Raw genomic sequence first — 17,802 nt, 5'->3', positions numbered from 1 at the left:
ATTGTAGTTATAACATTGGTAGACATTGTTAAAAAAAAAGAGGGACGAAAGATACCAAAGGGACAGTCAAACTCATAAATCGAAAATAAACTGACAACGTATATTCGTGTTATTTTAGCCTCACTATCGCTATGGTATCTCATTCTCGATAGCATTCCCTTTTGAACCCACTACTAGCAGGTGCTTTAACATTGAGCGATTGGAACCCCTCATATCCCTCGCCAAGGTTCGGGCGTACACGTAAAAATGACCCAGCTACGCCACTGGTGACTCCGGCTTTACACGATTTTATGGTACATAAGTAAGATATGTTGTTACGTTTCAGGACACTAACCTTCCGATATGTATGACCGTCGATGATTAAAGAATTGACTCCTCGCCTCTTTTCATTGTGCAATATCTCCATCATGTTACAACAAAGTTCCAGAACATTATGAATCAAAATTAACATAAATGAACAACATTTATAACCAGATTTTACCAATGATATTAATTAGTACAGTACATGTACAAGTATTTACTTACCTGTAAATCTAATTAGGAGCAAATATAAAATCGGTGCAAATGAAAAAATGAAATCGGCGCAAATGAAAGAATGAATATTTTCAAAATCGGCGCAAATGTCATACGCTCTTCTAATTTGGCATCTATTAATCTTCTTAATCCTTTTTAAAAATTGCTTGTGCTTATATATATATATGTCGTGTACAAGTTGCGATTTTGTACAGGTTATAACATGTACAAAAATATTGTACATGTTATAACTTGTATAATGCAAAAATACAAGTTATAACATGTACAAAAGTACCTCATACATGTTGTAGACACATCTATCCTGGCTATCCTCATATGTCTTTTAGTGTCAACTAGAATGAAAGTAAATGTATTTTACCATTGCCTTCAAAGTGGACACTCAGAATTATAGTTCATCACATAAAGAAAATTATGTCCATAGATAGTTATAAGAGGATCATAAGATATGTCACAAGATATATCTTATGACAGGTCCCAGGAATGCTTCGTAATACCGACCCCTGGACTTGTGTTGCGATAATAGAAAAATAAGGATAGTTTTCGATTTTGTACAAGTTAAAACCATTTTTAAGCAATAGTTTGTACAGGTTATAGCATGTATGAGGTACTTTTGTACATGTTATAACTTGTATTTTTGCATTATACAAGTTATAACATGTACAATATTTTTGTACATGTTATAACCTGTACAAAATCGCAACTTGTACAAGACATATATATTGTTATTGTTTGCATGTTATATTGCATTTAGTTTTGAGTTTGTTTTTCTATCTTGCCGGACTGCTAAAATATAAGATTAGGAGCGAGATGGTCCTTCTTGATTTACATTTAGCCGGAACGCCATTTTACCCAGCTATAGAAACATAAAAACTGAATTCTTTATGTTTACGAGGGTGAACAATAATTGGAAAATTCGTATATGTCTTTTTTTAATGGGAAAGTGCTGCATATAGCATAGAATTTAATATTATCTATTCATTTATATTTTTGTCATTCTTTGACTAACATTTCAAATATCGTTTGGCATGTCTGGTTGAGACATTATTTAAAAAAATATACTGAATAGATAATCAGTTGGTGTCCAACTATTTTGGATTTTTTCTATTTCTTTACAAAAACGTTTTGTATGAATAAACGGTCATACTTCATTATTATTTTACTAACATCATATTAAAATAATACGCGCATGGACCATCATTTAATTGTTTCACCCTGTATGGATTGAATATAGACGTTTTATAAACAGTTATTTTAACTGTTGGCGAATAAGCGTAATATATTGTCTTAACATGATGGGGACAACGTTAACTTCACCGAGGGTTAATCTGTTAAGTTTCTCAATAATAAAGCAATCAAATGTAAATAAAATGCAATCTAATGTCCTATATTATACATATCAAGACACAGATGTAATAAAGATGTCATTGAAGTAATTAATAATGTCTTCATTAGCTGACAACTGTAACAGGTGCTCATCTCTGACCACTATGATAAGCACCATGTATGTAACCAAATACAAAATAATCATACTTGTTTCCATTGCATCTAATTACATGATTAGGGTCTGATTTAGATTTTGTAGATTTTTTGTCTCACGAAAATCAATTTTGTCGTCACAAAAATGAATTTTGTCGTCACAAAAATGAATTTTGTCGTCACAAAAATGAATTTTGTCGTCACAAAATTGACTTTTGTCTCCACAAAATTGACAAATTGACCTTTGTCTCAACAAAATTAACAAAATTGACTTTTGTCTCAACAAAATTGACAAAATTGATTTTTGTCTCAACAAAATTGACATAATTGACTTTTGTCTCAACAAAATTGACAAAATGTCTCACAAAATTGAATTTTGTCTCGCAAAAGTCAATTTTGTCTCACAAAAGTTAATTTTGTCTCACAAAATTGAATCTTACCTCACACAATTGACTTTTGTGATTTAATTTCCATATCAGGTAACAAAACTTGCATATGTTTATATTTGCATACCTTTTAGACAAAATTGACTTTTGTCATGACAAATATCAATTTTGTCTACACAAATGAATTTTGTCATCACAAAATTGAAGTTCTCACAAAACAAGTCTGTAGCACATAGTTTTGTAAGACAAAAATGATTTTGTTATGACAGAATTGAATTTTGTACAAAACCACAAGAGTCCAATTCGGCGCCCCGTAAGTAGCTACGTTATTGTGCAACAGATATATATATAACAAAATTAGCGATATGATTGCTAATAAGACAACTGTCCACAAGAGACCAAATGACACAGAAATGAAAAGTCTACATAGATTATAATTTTATATTTAAACTTTAAACGAAAACTCGTGCAGTTAAACCTACAAAGTTATATGGCAATAATGTATGTTTAACCCGCTTTCAAACCCAAATTTAGGAATGCTTGTTGTCCTTTTACCGAATTTATGACAAATGTCCTCCTGAAAAATACTGAATTTGAAATTTTGAAAATATATTCTTGGTTCCTCTCCAAAGCAACATACCGTATAGCGGGTTATTTTCATGGATGTAAAATTTCGCGATTTCCATAAATATGGTATACGAAATATTTTGGCGGATTCAAAACTAATATCACTACCTTTGCATGGACACTTTTAAATTGGCGGAATTTATTTTGGCGATTTTGTTCTATCCGCGTAAATAATCGAAAATTCACACCCCGCGAAAATAACCCGCTATACGGTATACATGTATAGCTATTTAAATAAATTGGTGGAAAATTGCTGTATATTTCAATATTGTGAAAGATATGAGTATACTGTACATCATTTGAGATCGATGAATATCAATTTATTTTTTTCTCCAGTAACTGGATAGAGTCTATCCTTTCCTTACTTATAATAACACCTGAGTGATTATATCATCCCTTCCTATAGACACCATGTTAATATACAATATATGTGCATTGTCTGAAAATATAGCATTTATTTGTATTAGCTTTAGAAACAACGCCTGTTTCGTAGCGAGTACAAATACATTTTTTATTTTCCGACAATGTACATATATTGTTTTTATCCTGAAATTTAAACCCAACACTCGAAACTTTCGTTGTCGAAAGTAAATCACATCTAATGTTTCAAAAAGATCGACAGTTTAAACGCAGACCGCAATGAGAACACCCAAAATGAACTGGTTCAGGAAAAGAAAATCCCAATTACCCCCTGCTCACCATGGAAGAGGGGGTAACAGGAGACTTTATTTGTACATGTACAAATAATTACATTACATGTATGTTTCATTATAATACATTATTCTGTTTGGCTAATTGAACATTACGTGGTATTCCTGAAACAATTGCATTAGACAATAAAATTTATCATTCATGATGACACGAGGTCGCAAAATAAAGTGCACAGGTGAATTAAATGAAAACTTGATAAAAATCGTGTTTTCATGATCCTAGCTAAAAAATGTAATTATAAGTATTGAATGCTTCTTTTTGTAACTTTATAAAGGGTTGTAAAAGCGTGTGACCGTGCGCACATTTTTAGTATGAAGCGCGTCCGCGCTTCATACAAAATGTACTTCGGTCAACGCTTTCTTTACTTATAACATCACCTGCTGTCCTGATATGCCCTTTTCCTATAGACATCAAAGAAAGTGTCCCTATTGATCCTTTCATTGTTTATAACATCACCTGCTGATATGACACCTTCCTATAGACACCATAGAAAGTGTCCCTATTGATCCTTTCTTTACTTATAACATCACCTGCTGATATGACCCCTTCCTTAAGGCACCATAAAGAGTGTCTCTATTGATCCTTTCTTTACTTATAACATCACCTGCTGATATGACCCTTTCATAAAGACATCATAGAAAGTGTCCCTATCGATCCATTCTTTACTTATAACATCATCTGCTGATATGACCCCTTCCTTAAGGCACCATAAAAAGTGTCTCTATTGATACATGCTTTACTTATAAGATCACCTGCTGATATGACCCCTTCCTATAAACATCAAAGAAAGTGTACCTATTGATTCATTCTTTACTTATAACATCACCTGCTGATATGACCCTTTCATATAGACATCATAGAAAGTGTCCCTATTGATCCATGCTTTACTTATAACATCATCTGCTGATATGACCCCTTCCTTAAGGCACCATAAAAAGTGTCTCTATTGATACATGCTTTACTTATAACATCACCTGCTGATATGACCCCTTCCTATAGACACCATAGAAAGTGTCCCTATTGATCCATTCTTTACTTAAAACATCACCTGTTGATATGACCCAATCATATAGACATCATAGAAAGTGTCCCTATTGATCCATTCTTTACTTATAACATCACCTGCTGATATGACCCCTTCATATAAACATTATAGAAAGTGTCTGTGTTGATCCTTTGCTTACTTATAACATCACCTGCTGATATGACCCTTCATATAGACACCATAGAAAGTGTCTCTATTGATCCTTTCTTTACTTATAACATCACCTGCTGATATGACCCCTTCCTTAAGGCACCATAAAAAGTGTCTCTATTGATCCTTTCTTTACTTATAACATCACCTGCCGATATGACCCCTTCCTAAAGACATCATAGAAAGTGTCCCTATTGATCCTTTCATTGTTTATAACATCACCTGCTGATATGACACGATCCTATAGATACCATAGAAAGTGTCCCTATTGATCCTTTCTTTACTTATAACATCACCTGCTGATATGACCCCTTCATATAGACACCATAGAAAGTGTCTCTATTGATCCATTTTTTACTTATAACATCACCTGCTGATATGACTCCTTCCTATAAACACCAAAGAAAGTGTACCTATTGATTCATTCTTTACTTATAACATCACCTGCTGATATGACCCTTTCATATAGACATCATAGAAAGTGTCCCTATTGATCCATTCTTTACTTATAACATCATCTGCTGATATAACCCCTTCCTTAAGGCACCATAAAAAGTGTCTCTATTGATACATGCTTTACTTATAACATCACCTGCTGATATGACCCCTTCCTATAGACACCATAGAAAGTGTCCCTTTTGATCCATTCTTTACTTATAACATCACCTGTTGATATGACCCCTTCATATAGACATCATAGAAAGTGTCCCTATTGATCCATTCTTTACTTATAACATAACCTGCTGATATGACCTCTTCATATAGACACCATAGAAAGTGTCTCTATTGACCCATTTTTTACTTATAACATCACCTGCTGATATGACTCCTTCCTGTAAACACCATAGAAAGTGTACCTATTGATCCATTCTTTACTTATAACATCACCTGCTGATATGACCTCTTCATATATACACCATAGAAAGTGTCTCTGTTGATCCTTTCTTTACTTATAACATAATTTGCTGATATGACCCCTTCCTATAGACACCATAGAAAGTGTCTCTAATGATCCATTCTTTACTTATAACATCACCTGCTGATATGACTCCTTCCTATAAACATCATAGAAAGTGTACCTATTGATCCATTCTTTACTTATAACATCACCTGGTGATATGACCTCTTCATATAGACATCATAGAAAGTGTCCCTATTGATCCATTCTTTACTTATAACATCACCTGCTGATATGACCCCTTCATATAAACATTATTGAAAGTGTCTGTGTTGATCCTTTGCTTACTTATAACATGACCTGCTGATATGACCCCTTCATATAGACACCATAGAAAGTGTCTCTTTTAATCCATTCTTTACTTATAACATCACCTGCTGATATGACCTCTTCAAATAGACACCATAGAAAGTGTCTCTGTTGATCCTTTCTTTACTTATAACATCACCTGCTGATATGACCCCTTCATATAGACACCATAGAAAGTGTCTTTATTGATCCTTTCTTTACTTGTAACATTACCTGCTAATATGACCCCTTCCTAAAGACACCGTAGAAAGTGTCATTATTGATCCATTCTCTACTTATAACATCACCTGCTGATATGACCCCTTCCTATAGACACCATAGAAAGTGTCTCTATTGATCCTTTCTTTACTTAAAACATCACCTGCTGATATGACCCCTCGATATAGACACCATAGAAAGTGTCTTTATTTATCCATTCTTTACTTATAACATCACCTGCTGATATGACCCCTTAATATAGACATCATAGAAAGTGTCCCTATTGATCCTTTCTTTGTTTATAACATCACCTGCTAATATGCCCCCTTCCTATAGACACCATAGAAAGTGTCTCAATTGATCCTTTCTTTACTTATAACATCACCTGCTGATATGACCCCTTCATATAGACATCATAGCAAGTGTCTCTATTGATCTTTTCTTTACTTATAGCATCACCTGCTGACATGTACCATCATATAGACACCATAGAAAGTGTTTCTATTGATCCTTTCTTTACTTATAACATCACCTGCTGATATGACCCCTTCATATAGACATCATAGAAAGTGTCTCTATTGATCCTTTTTTTACTTATAACAAAGAAAGGATCAATAGAGAGACTGTCTAAGATGTCTATATGAAGGGTCATAACAGCACGTGATATTATAAATAAAGAATGTTTCAATAGAGACGCTTTCTTTGGTGTCTATATGAAGGGGTCATATCAGCAGGTGATTTCATAAGTAAAGAAAGGATCAGTAGAGACACTTTCTATATTGTCTATAGGACGGTGTCATAGCAGCAGGTGATGTCATAAGTAAAGAAAGGATCAATAGAGACACTTTCTATGATGTTAATATGAAGGGGTCATATCAGCAGGTGATGTTATAAGTAAAGAATGGATCAATAGGGACACTTTCTATGATGTTTATTTGAAGGGGTCATATCAGCAGGTGATGTTATTAATAAAGAATGGATCAATAGGGACACTTACTATGGTGTCTATAGGAAGGGGTCATATCAGCAAGTTATATTATAAGTAAAGAAAAGATCAACAGAGACACTTTCTATGGTGTCTATATGAAGAGGTCATATCAGCAGGTGATGTTATAAGTAAAGAATGGATCAATAGAGACACTTTCTATGGTGTCTATATGAAGGGGTCATATCAGCAGGTGATGTTATAAGTAAGCAAAGGATCAACACAGACACTTTCTATAATGTTTATATGAAGGGGTCATATCAGCAGGTGATGTTATAAGTAAAGAATGGATCAATAGGTACACTTTCTATGGTGTCTATATGAAGGGGTCATACATGTATCAGCAGGTGATGTTATAAGTAAAGAAAGGATCAATAGAGACACTTTCTATGGTGTTTATAGGAAGGATTCATATCAACAGGTGATGTTATAAGTAAAGAATGGATCAATAGAGACACTTTCTATGGTGTCTATAGGAAGGGGTCATATCAGCAGGTTATGTTATAAGTAAAGAAAGGATCAACAGAGACACTTTCTATGGTGTCTATATGAAGGGGTCATATCAGCAGGTGATGTTATAAGTAAAGAAAGGATCAATAGGGACACTTTCTATGGTGTCTATAGGAAGGTGTCATATCAGCAGGTGATGTTATAAACAATGAAAGGATCAATAGGGACACTTTCTATGATGTCTATAGGAAGGGGTCATATCGGCAGGTGATGTTATAAGTAAAGAAAGGATCAATAGAGACACTTTTTATGGTGCCTCAAGGAAGGGGTCATATCAGCAGGTGATGTTATAAGTAAAGAAAGGATCAATAGAGACACTTTCTATGGTGTCTATATGAAGGGGTCATCTCAGCAGGTGATGTTATAAGCAAGCAAATGATCAACACAGACACTTTCTATAATGTTTATATGAAGGGGTCATATCAGCAGGTGATGTTGTAAGTAAAGAAAGGATCAATAGAGACACTTTCTATGGTGTCTATAGGAAGGGGTCATATCAGCAGGTGATGTTATAAGTAAAGAATGGATCAATAGAGACACTTTCTATGATGTCTATAGGAAGGGGGCATATCAGCAGGTGATGTTTTAAACAAAGAAAGGATCAAAAGGGACACTTTCTATGATGTCTATATGAAGAGGTTATATCAGCAGGTGATGTTATAAGTAAAGAATGGATCAATAGGGACACTTTATATGGTGTCTATATCGAGGGGTCATATCAGCAGGTGATGTTATAAGTAAAGAAAGGATCAATAGAGACACTTTCTATGGTGTCTATAGGAAGGGGTCATATCAGCAGGTGATTTTATAAGTAAAGAATGGATCAATAGAGACACTTTCTATGGTGTCTATAGGAAGGGGTCATATCAGCAGGTGATGTTATAAGTAAAGAAAGGATCAATAGAGACACTTTCTATGATGTCTATATGAAGGGGTCATATCAGCTGGTGATGTTATAAGTAAGCAAAGGATCTACACAGACACTTTCTATGATGTTTATAGGACTTGGCTATGAATTAAAAAATGGGGAGGGTAGGGTCCCCCGACCCCAATTTTGGATTTCCGAAAAAAAAAAATCCGTAAATTAACCCACCTGGATCTTTCGGCCCAGGCAAGCTTAGGCAATTGCCTATCGAATGTGCCTAGTGTGGCTTAAAGCTTTGCCGTAGGGACTTGATTATGAATTAAAGAAGGGGGAGGGTAGGGTCACCCGCCTCAAACTTTGGACCTCCGAAAAAGAAATTCCGTACCTTTACCTACCTGGATCTTTGGGCCCAGGCAAGCTTAGGCAATTGCCTCCTATCGAGTGTAACTAGTGTGGTTAAAAGCTTTGCCGTAGGGACTTGGCTATGAATTAAAAAAGGGGGAGGGTAGTGTCACCCGACCCCAACTTTGGACCTTCGAAAAAAAAATCCGTAAGTTAACCCACCTGGATCTTTGGTCCCAGGTAAGCTTAGGCAATTGCCTATCGAATGTAACTAGTGTGGTTTAAAGCTTTGCCATAGGGATTTGACTATGAATTAAATAAGGGGGAGGGTAGGGTCACCCGCCCCAAACTTTGGACCTCCGAATAAAAAAATTGCGTAATTTTATCCACCTGCATCTTTAGGCCCAAGCAAGCTTAGGCAATTGTCTATCGAGTGTACCTAGTGTGGTTAACATCTTTGCCGTAGGGACTTGGCTATGAATTAAAGAAGGGGGAGGGTAGGGTCACCCGACCCCAACTTTGGACCTCCGAAAAAAAATTGCGTAATTTTACCCACCTGGATCTTTGGGCCCAGGCAAGCTTAGACAATTGCCTATCGAGTGTACCTAGTGTTGTTAAAAGCTTTGCCGTAGGGACTTGGCTATGAATTAAAAGAGAGGGAGGGTAGGGTCAACCGACCCCAACTTTGGACCTCCGAATAAAAAAATTGCGTAATTTTACCCACCTGGATCTTTGGGCCCAGGCAAGCTTAGGCAATTGCCTATAGAGTGTACTAAGTGTGGTTAAAAGCTTTGTCGTAGGGACTTGGCTACGAATTAAAGAAGGGGAAGGATAAGGTCACCCGACCCCAAATTTGGACCTCCGAAAAAAAAACTTTACGCACCTGGATCTTTGGTCCCAGGTAAGCTTAGGCAATTGCCTATCGAATGTACCTAGTGTGTTTTAAAGCTTTGCCATAGGGATTTGACTATGAATTAAAGAAGGGGGAGGGTAGGGTCACCCGACCCCAACTTTGGATCTCCGAAAAAAAAAATCCGTAACTTTTCCCACCTGGATCTTTGGGCCCAGGCAAGCTTAGGCAATTGCCTATCGATTGTACCTGGTGTGGTTAAAAGCTTTACCGTAGGGATTTAGCTACGAATTAAAGAAGGGGGAGGGTAGGGTCACCCGACCCCAACTTTGGACCTCTGAAAAAAAATTCCGAAACTTAACCCACCTGGGTCTTTGGGCCCAGGCAAGCTTAAGCAATTGTCTATCGAGTGTACCTAGTGTGGTTAAAAGCTTTACCGCAGGGACTTGGCTATGAATTAACGAAGAGGGAGGGTAGGGTCACCCGACCCCAACTTTGGACTTAAACAAAATTTCCGTAACTTTACCAACCTGGATCTTTGGTCCCAGGCAATCTTAGGCAATTGCCTATCGAGTGTACCTAGTGTGGTTAAAGGCTTTGCCGTAGGGACATGGCTATGAATTAAAGAAGGGTGAGGGTAGGGTCACCCGACCCCAACGTTGGACCTCCGAAACAAAAATCCGTAACTTTACCCACCTAGATCTTTGGGCCCAAGCTTAAGCAAGGTTAGACAATTGCCTATCGAGTGTACCTAGTGTGTTTAAAAGCTTTGCCGTAGGTCTTGGCTATGAATTAAAGAAGGGGAAGGGTAGGGTCACTCGACCCAAACTTTGGACCTCCAAAAAAAAATCCGTAACTTTACCCACCTGGATCTTTGGGTCCAGGCAAGCTTAGGCAATTGCCTATCGAGTGTAAATAGTGTGGTTAAAAGCTTTGTCTTAGGGTCTTGGCTATGAATTAAAGAAGGGGAGGGTAGGGTCACCCGACCCCAACTTTTGACCTCCGAAATAAAAATCCGTAACTTTACCCACATGGATCTTTGGTTCCAGGCAAGCTTAGGCAATTGCCTATCGAGTGTTCCTAGTGTGGTTAAAAGCTTTGCTGTAGGGACTTGGCTATGAATTAAATAAGGGGGAGGGTATGGTCACCCGACCCCAACTTTGGGGTCACCCTACCACATCCGGGATTTTGCCGACCCTACCTCATCCGGGTCTTTGCCGTAGGGAAATGTTTACGGATTATAGTTTTAAATTTACATAGGCTTTAAAATCTAAATAATTTTTTGTTTAGATTAACCAAAATATTTATGTCAAATCGTTCTCGTTCTATTTGACGTGTGTTGTTTTTACACTTATCGCTTTTCTTATAAGTATGTAATAAATAAATTACTAGAGTGACTATTTACTTTTGAATATTTACCTGACCTAGCTAGTTCTTCGGCGAAAAGTGAATATAATGGTTATAAGCTTTTCTTTTCAATCGAATAATTTCTATAAGCTTGAAGATATTTGTATCGCTACACTAGTTTATTGTTACCCGTTGTTATCAATTGTTATTATTATACAGATAATAACCCATTCCTTTAGGCTTATCAGAGAGAAAGGAGAAAGGGTTAATAGCTAAAACATATTTTAGACCCTCGGCTTTAAAAAAGTCGTATTTAGAATACGAATAAATAATTAAACTTTGCATGTGCTTAAATGGAATTACATTTCATCTTCCTACTGAAAATTATTTGTCATCATATTTATTTATTTGTCATCATATTTATAAGTACGTTTTGGTGTTATTGCAAGTCTTCGGGTTTTAGGCATGATCATGTTGGCGCGTTTTCTTATTGTTCGCCGGCATATTGTTCGCTAGCTTGATTCACCTTATTGTTCGCTAGCTTGAGTCTGGTAAATAAGTTTGCAGGTTTTGACACATTTTTGTACCACTTAATATTTTCACTCGCTAAAATAAATAAAAGTTTCTAGGAATTCGGCAATAGCCTAAAATTTTCGTTTTCAAAGTTAAAAACCTTATACAGTTCGTCTCTAAGATCGTCGTACAACGGGCATCCAGTCAATACAGCGAAATTGAGAGTCAGTTTATGTTGAATAATTGAAAAAATGAGTAGTTACCAGTTAAAAAAGCAAATCTTGGAAAACAAGAAAAAAAGATTAAGCAAATTAACACTAGTGATATCAAGGTTCCTCTATAAAAAATATATGTGAATAAAATGCATAATGATTGTTTGTATTGATATATATATATATACAAATTATAAAATACATTTACACCATGATTACATTGAAAGTGTAAGGATACCCTACATTTATCATGATAATTATGTTCACTGTGAACGAAGTGAAATTTTAAAATGACTATCCTCCCCTTTTTACATCTTGTAAATTACTCAAATCATCGTTTTGCATTCATTATAAAATCATAGATAAAATTATATTAATTGTGTGGCAAACTTATTTTAGTGGTGTCCAAACAATGAATTTTAGGAAAAACATAACCCCATTTCCTCCTTTTAGTTTAAATACTTTCATTTCACTTTTTTTTTATCCATGCAAGATTAATACAATGTGTTGTTTCCCAAATCAATATTTTATGTACTATAAAAAAGACAAAACTCTTAAAAGTAAATTAAAATTTTACAAACCATTTAAATCATACTTTCCTGCAATCTTACATAACTAATGCTAGCTGTTATTGAACTTTTAAAATCAATAAAGTAACATGGCATTAATTTTTAATTTACAACCCGTTAGTGTACAAAGGGAAGCAACTTTAGTTGTTCTACGTAGGGGTAAAATTGGCAGGTTTATGGTGCAAAATCAGCAGGTGCCATATCAGCAGATGAGTGATCTAGACCCGTCTCAAAAAAACAGTCAGTTGTCATTTACACTTCACACACACATATATGAATATCAATTATATGCTTACCAGACATGTTGCAATGTTAAACTTATTACTTTATGTGAAAATCAAGACTTGCATAAAAAATATCCCAATATTATAGGCAGTGGCGTCATTTTTCCTCAGAGCTTTCAGCTCTTTGATTTGGAAGCCCTGCTTACATCTCCTTTTAAAAATTTATTAGAGACCCATTGGTTGTCTTAAGCTGTTATCTGCTCTTTGGTCAGATTCTTTTCACTTTGACACATTCCCATTTTTGTCAAGCCTTCGACTTTTGTCTAATAAGTGAGACATAACGATCCTACATTCTGTCGGCGTCATCAGTGGCGGCGGTGTCCACAAATGTTCATTCTGTGGTTAAAGTTTTTGAAATTTTAATAACTTTCTTAAACTAACCTGGATTTCTTCCAAACTTGAACAGAAGCTTGTTTATGATCATAAGATAATATCCAGAGGGAAATTTTGTGAAAAAACAATTCCTGTTTTTCCGTATTTTACTTATAAACAGACTTAGTATTTCCGCAAAGAAACATATCATTCACTCTGTGGTAAAAGTTTTGAAATTTTTTTAAATAACTTTCTTAAACTATCCTGGATTTGTACCAAACTTGGACAAAAGCTTGCTTATGATCAAAAGCTAGTATATAGAAGGAAATTTGGTTAACATTTTGTACCTGTTTTTTCGTATTTTACTTATAAATGGACTTTTTTTCAGTTAACATTACATACAGTCTGCAATTAAAGTTTTTAAAACATTTATAAGATTCATAAACTATCCTGGATTTTTACCAAACTTGGACTTCAAAAGATAGTATTGAGAAATATTTTCATAATTTTTTTTTTCATTTACGTTGATAAACAGCAAAAGAAGGCGAGACACTGAGTTCTATTCTCAATTTTATAGATTTTAAAATATTTGAATTTATTAATGGGATTTTTAAAGAATGAACAAAAGTGCTAGTTAAATAATTGTTCTGGAGAGCTACATACAGATAATTCAACACATATGATGTATCAGGTGTACAGATAATTCAACACATATGATGTATGAATTTATTAATGGGATTTTTAAAGAATGAACAAAAGTGCTAGTTAAATAATTGTTCTGGAGAGCTACATACAGATAATTCAACACATATGATGTATCAGGTGTACAGATAATTCAACACATATGATGTATCAGGTGTACAGATAATTCAACACATATGATGTATCAGGTGCACAGATAATTCAACACATATGATGTATCAGGTGTACAGATAATTCAACACATATGATGTATCAGGTGTACAGATAATTCAACACATATGATGTATCAGGTGTTTTTTGGAGCTGATGTTACAGACTTTAATAATTTTGTAGAAATCCACCCCAAGTCCTTGGACAGGACCAAGGGGTGCAGCCACAGGAGATTACTACATGTACATAGAAGCCTCCTCTCCAAGAGTCAATGGAGACACAGCTGTTCTCACAACTCACAATACTAACTTAAATGGTACGATTCTTTTATCTTTCTTTATTGAAAATTAAAAAAAAAAATGTTATACGGATGCAGAGATTTCTGGGTCCTGGTCTCATTAAATATTACAGCAAAATGCATTGAGTGTGTAGGTAAAGATAACAATGTTTGTTTAGCTTGCCTGCTGACCTGTGAAGTCATTATTAAGTTAGGTATACTTCCCTCCTTTCGTAGTAGTGTAGTCCTACAGTCAGATAGATTGGTTATCTGTTAAACTAGTTTATTCCTAAAGGAGGGTAGTATACCTAGGCAAGCTAATCAAACATTGTAACATTTACCTACTTTTTGCTGTAATGTTATTTAAAAAGTTGGAAGTTGTTAGTTATTTTAAGCATGAAACATGAGTTATTAAATTATGATATATCCATAACTTTTATATATAAAAAAGAAGTGGTATGAATGCCAATAAGACAACTCTCCACAAGAAATCAAATGACACAGAAATTAACAACTATAGGTCACTGTATGGCCTTCAACAATGAGCAAAGCCCATACCGTATAGTCAGCTATAAAAGCCCCGGAAATAACAAATAGTATCTTTTTATTCATTTTCTTTTGATCGTACAATATTTGTGAAAAAGACTTGATACTCGAATATATATCAGGCAATGGTGTCAAGTATCTGCAGCAGCAATATAATGTGTTTCTGTCCTTTCGCACCAATTTATCAATTTCAGGTATGCAAGCGGATTAGATTGAAGACTGTACCCTGACCTATAATGGTTTACTTTTATAATTGTGACTTGAATGAAGAGTTGTCTCATTGGTACTCATACCACATCTTCCTACATCAATATGCAACTTCATTCATACATAGGAACAACTATCATAAAGTTTTGTACACATATAGGTAGCCCCTGTACAGTAGCTCCCATACAGTATATTGTTAATCCACTTGCTTCTTTGTAGCCCCCATACAAAATATTGTTAATCCACTTGCTTCTTTGTAGCCCCCATACAGAATATTGTTAATCCACTTGCTTCTTTGTAGCCACTGTACAGTATATTGTTAATCCACTTGCTTCTTTGTAGCCCCCGTACAGTATATTGTTAATCATCTTGCTTCCCCCGTACAGTATATTGATAATCCTCTTTCTTCCCCCGTACAGTATATTGATAATCCCCTCATTCTTTGTAACCTTCTCACGGTTGACTGATTTTAACTATTTCAGGTGGTAGTTGGTGTCTCACCTTCCAGTATCATATGAAGGGATCAAGCATAGGATCATTGGAAGTATTTGCTGGGGATAGATCATCTTCTCTGACGAGTATCTGGACAAAATCAGGAGAGCAAGTTGATCCAGACATATGGAAAACTGCTTCTATAGACATACCACAACAAAGTAGTCCTGTTGTAAGTATAATGTATTTTAATGCAACTTTGTTTGTAACATTCATTTTGATTGGGTAACGTCACCAATTTTCATGGCATCAATTCACAAATGTACACACAAGCACAGACAATGAATGACAGATTTTAAATGTATAATTTGACCTTGTTTTTTGTCAGCTTCATTAGACTGGAGATAACAATATTGTCCTTGCCCTATGTGCCATAAGGCATAGCAAGGACTTAGTAAGTAAGAAAGTAACAATATTGTAAGTTAAGCTTCGACACAATCAATTGGTGATTTGATGGTTGCATCATTAAATTATAAGAGATAGATAAATGGCAAGGCAAGATCTACTAACAAGTCAAATTCAGCCTTTATAGTTACAGACTATCAGTCATTTATATGTAGGAGTGATTGCCCTTAAATGAACATTTATTTTACCCTCTTTTATGTTTTGAGCAAACTGGATAAAAAAAAATATTGAGAGAATTTGAACAGACTGAATAATTAGCAATACAAAGTTAACAAAATGGAGATTTTTGTCATAATTTTTTTTCTTTTCTACAATGTTGAAAGTGTACTTTGTTGAATAATCACACATACCATAGTGAGTAACACAGGCTCTATAGAATTTCTAGTTAACATTGGAAAAGCTATCCAATACTTTTTTTATGCCCTGCGAAAAATGTTGAATGGGCATATTAATTTACTCATGTTCTTTGTCTGTTTGTCCAGATCAGGATACATTGTTTGTCTGGCTATCTCCTCCTACAGTTTTTGGACGTACACCCTTAATATTTATTAGGATGTTCATACACTTCATAATAAAAGTGTTCTTGCTTGCAGGATTTTTCTTTTTTTCAAATATACTGAAAATGACAAATAGTTGAAGTCACTTTTTTGGTACTAGTTGTATAAAGAGATCATGGTGTGTTGGGCCTCCTACAGTGTTGGGATACAGCTTTTATGTAGGATGTTTATACACATAATGGAGATACACTTGGCCACAGAATTATGATTCTTTGTTTAATTATGATTTCCTCTGGTCAGGCATCTAGAAACATTGCAAAAATTTCTTGGTACATTGGTATTTTCATAAACTGGGTTCAAATGAACCTTGGTAAAGCAAACATCAAATTCTCTCACACAATGATATCACACCCAAAAAAAATCTTTAAAGCCAGAAATTTTATTGTCTTTTTTTCTTCAGATCATAATAGATGGAATCAGAGGTAGTTCATATAGAGGTGACATTGCTATTGATGATATCACCCTCAATGCTGGTACATGTGCTAGTAAGTATTGCCCTTTAAATTCAATTTTTAACAATTTTGTAAATTTTTGTGATCTTTTACAAAAATGTTCTCTGAAGCTGCTAAGACAATTTAATCCAACTTTATAGCCACAACCATCATACGGGTATCTATTTTAAAAAAATGTTTTCGGTGACCTGGCCTGCTAACTAACATGGCCAACATAGCTAAGAATAGAACATATGAGTAAAATGCAGGTTTTGGCATATATCTCTGAACTAATGCATTATTTCATGCATCAATTGTAAACAAAAATATCAGGTGAGTGACACAGGCTTTTTGGAGCCTCTAGTCTTTCTTCCTAGGGTATAAATATACACAATGTATGTCAAATAACAGCAATTCTCAATAACTAAAGGGAAATTGTATAAACTCTTTTTTTTCTCTTTTTTAGGTGCTGGAAAGTAAACAGAAACAGATTAACTCTACAATCATGACTAGGATGGTGTGATATTTACACTTATAACATTCATGTGCTATTAACAGTTACTAGTACCATAATGTGTCAGAAATTTTTAAATATAATAGAAATATGTTTAAATGTCATTTATTTTTATAAGTTCCCCAAAGAATCAGTATGAGCTTTGTCATTACTTGGCATCCTTTGTCTTTTTAAAAATGGGGAAAGATATCAAAGGAACACTTGATATCATAAGTTTAAACAAAAAAACTTACCATGTCAGGGCAACAAAATGACTGCACAACACAAAAACCAACAAAATTCAGGGATGATTGAAGATGCTATGTAATGGTTAACAGATCCTGCTCGACATATGGAAC

At 34.8% G+C, this 17,802-nt stretch overlaps 1 protein-coding gene across 10 annotated transcripts in view; it reads left to right on the top strand.

The window, feature by feature from the left end:
* LOC139524914 (MAM and LDL-receptor class A domain-containing protein 1-like) overlaps positions 1-17,565 on the top strand; it is a 228,158-nt gene extending 210,593 nt beyond the window's left edge. For all 10 annotated transcript variants that reach the window (XM_071320091.1, XM_071320086.1, XM_071320088.1 and 7 more), the window contains 4 exons: positions 14,219-14,351; positions 15,548-15,729; positions 16,920-17,004; positions 17,417-17,565. In XM_071320091.1, the coding sequence (XP_071176192.1) occupies positions 14,219-14,351; positions 15,548-15,729; positions 16,920-17,004; positions 17,417-17,430 (414 nt within the window). In that variant the 3' untranslated portion in view covers positions 17,431-17,565. The remainder of the gene's footprint in view (positions 1-14,218; positions 14,352-15,547; positions 15,730-16,919; positions 17,005-17,416) is intronic.
* The last annotated feature ends 237 nt before the right edge of the window (positions 17,566-17,802 follow it).

This window comes from Mytilus edulis, chromosome 5 (genome assembly GCF_963676685.1).
Source record: "Mytilus edulis chromosome 5, xbMytEdul2.2, whole genome shotgun sequence".
In the NCBI taxonomy this organism is placed as follows: Eukaryota; Metazoa; Mollusca; class Bivalvia; order Mytilida; family Mytilidae; genus Mytilus; species Mytilus edulis.
The sequence above is the reverse complement of the archived record's forward strand: the minus strand, read 5'-3'. Positions and strand labels throughout refer to the sequence as shown.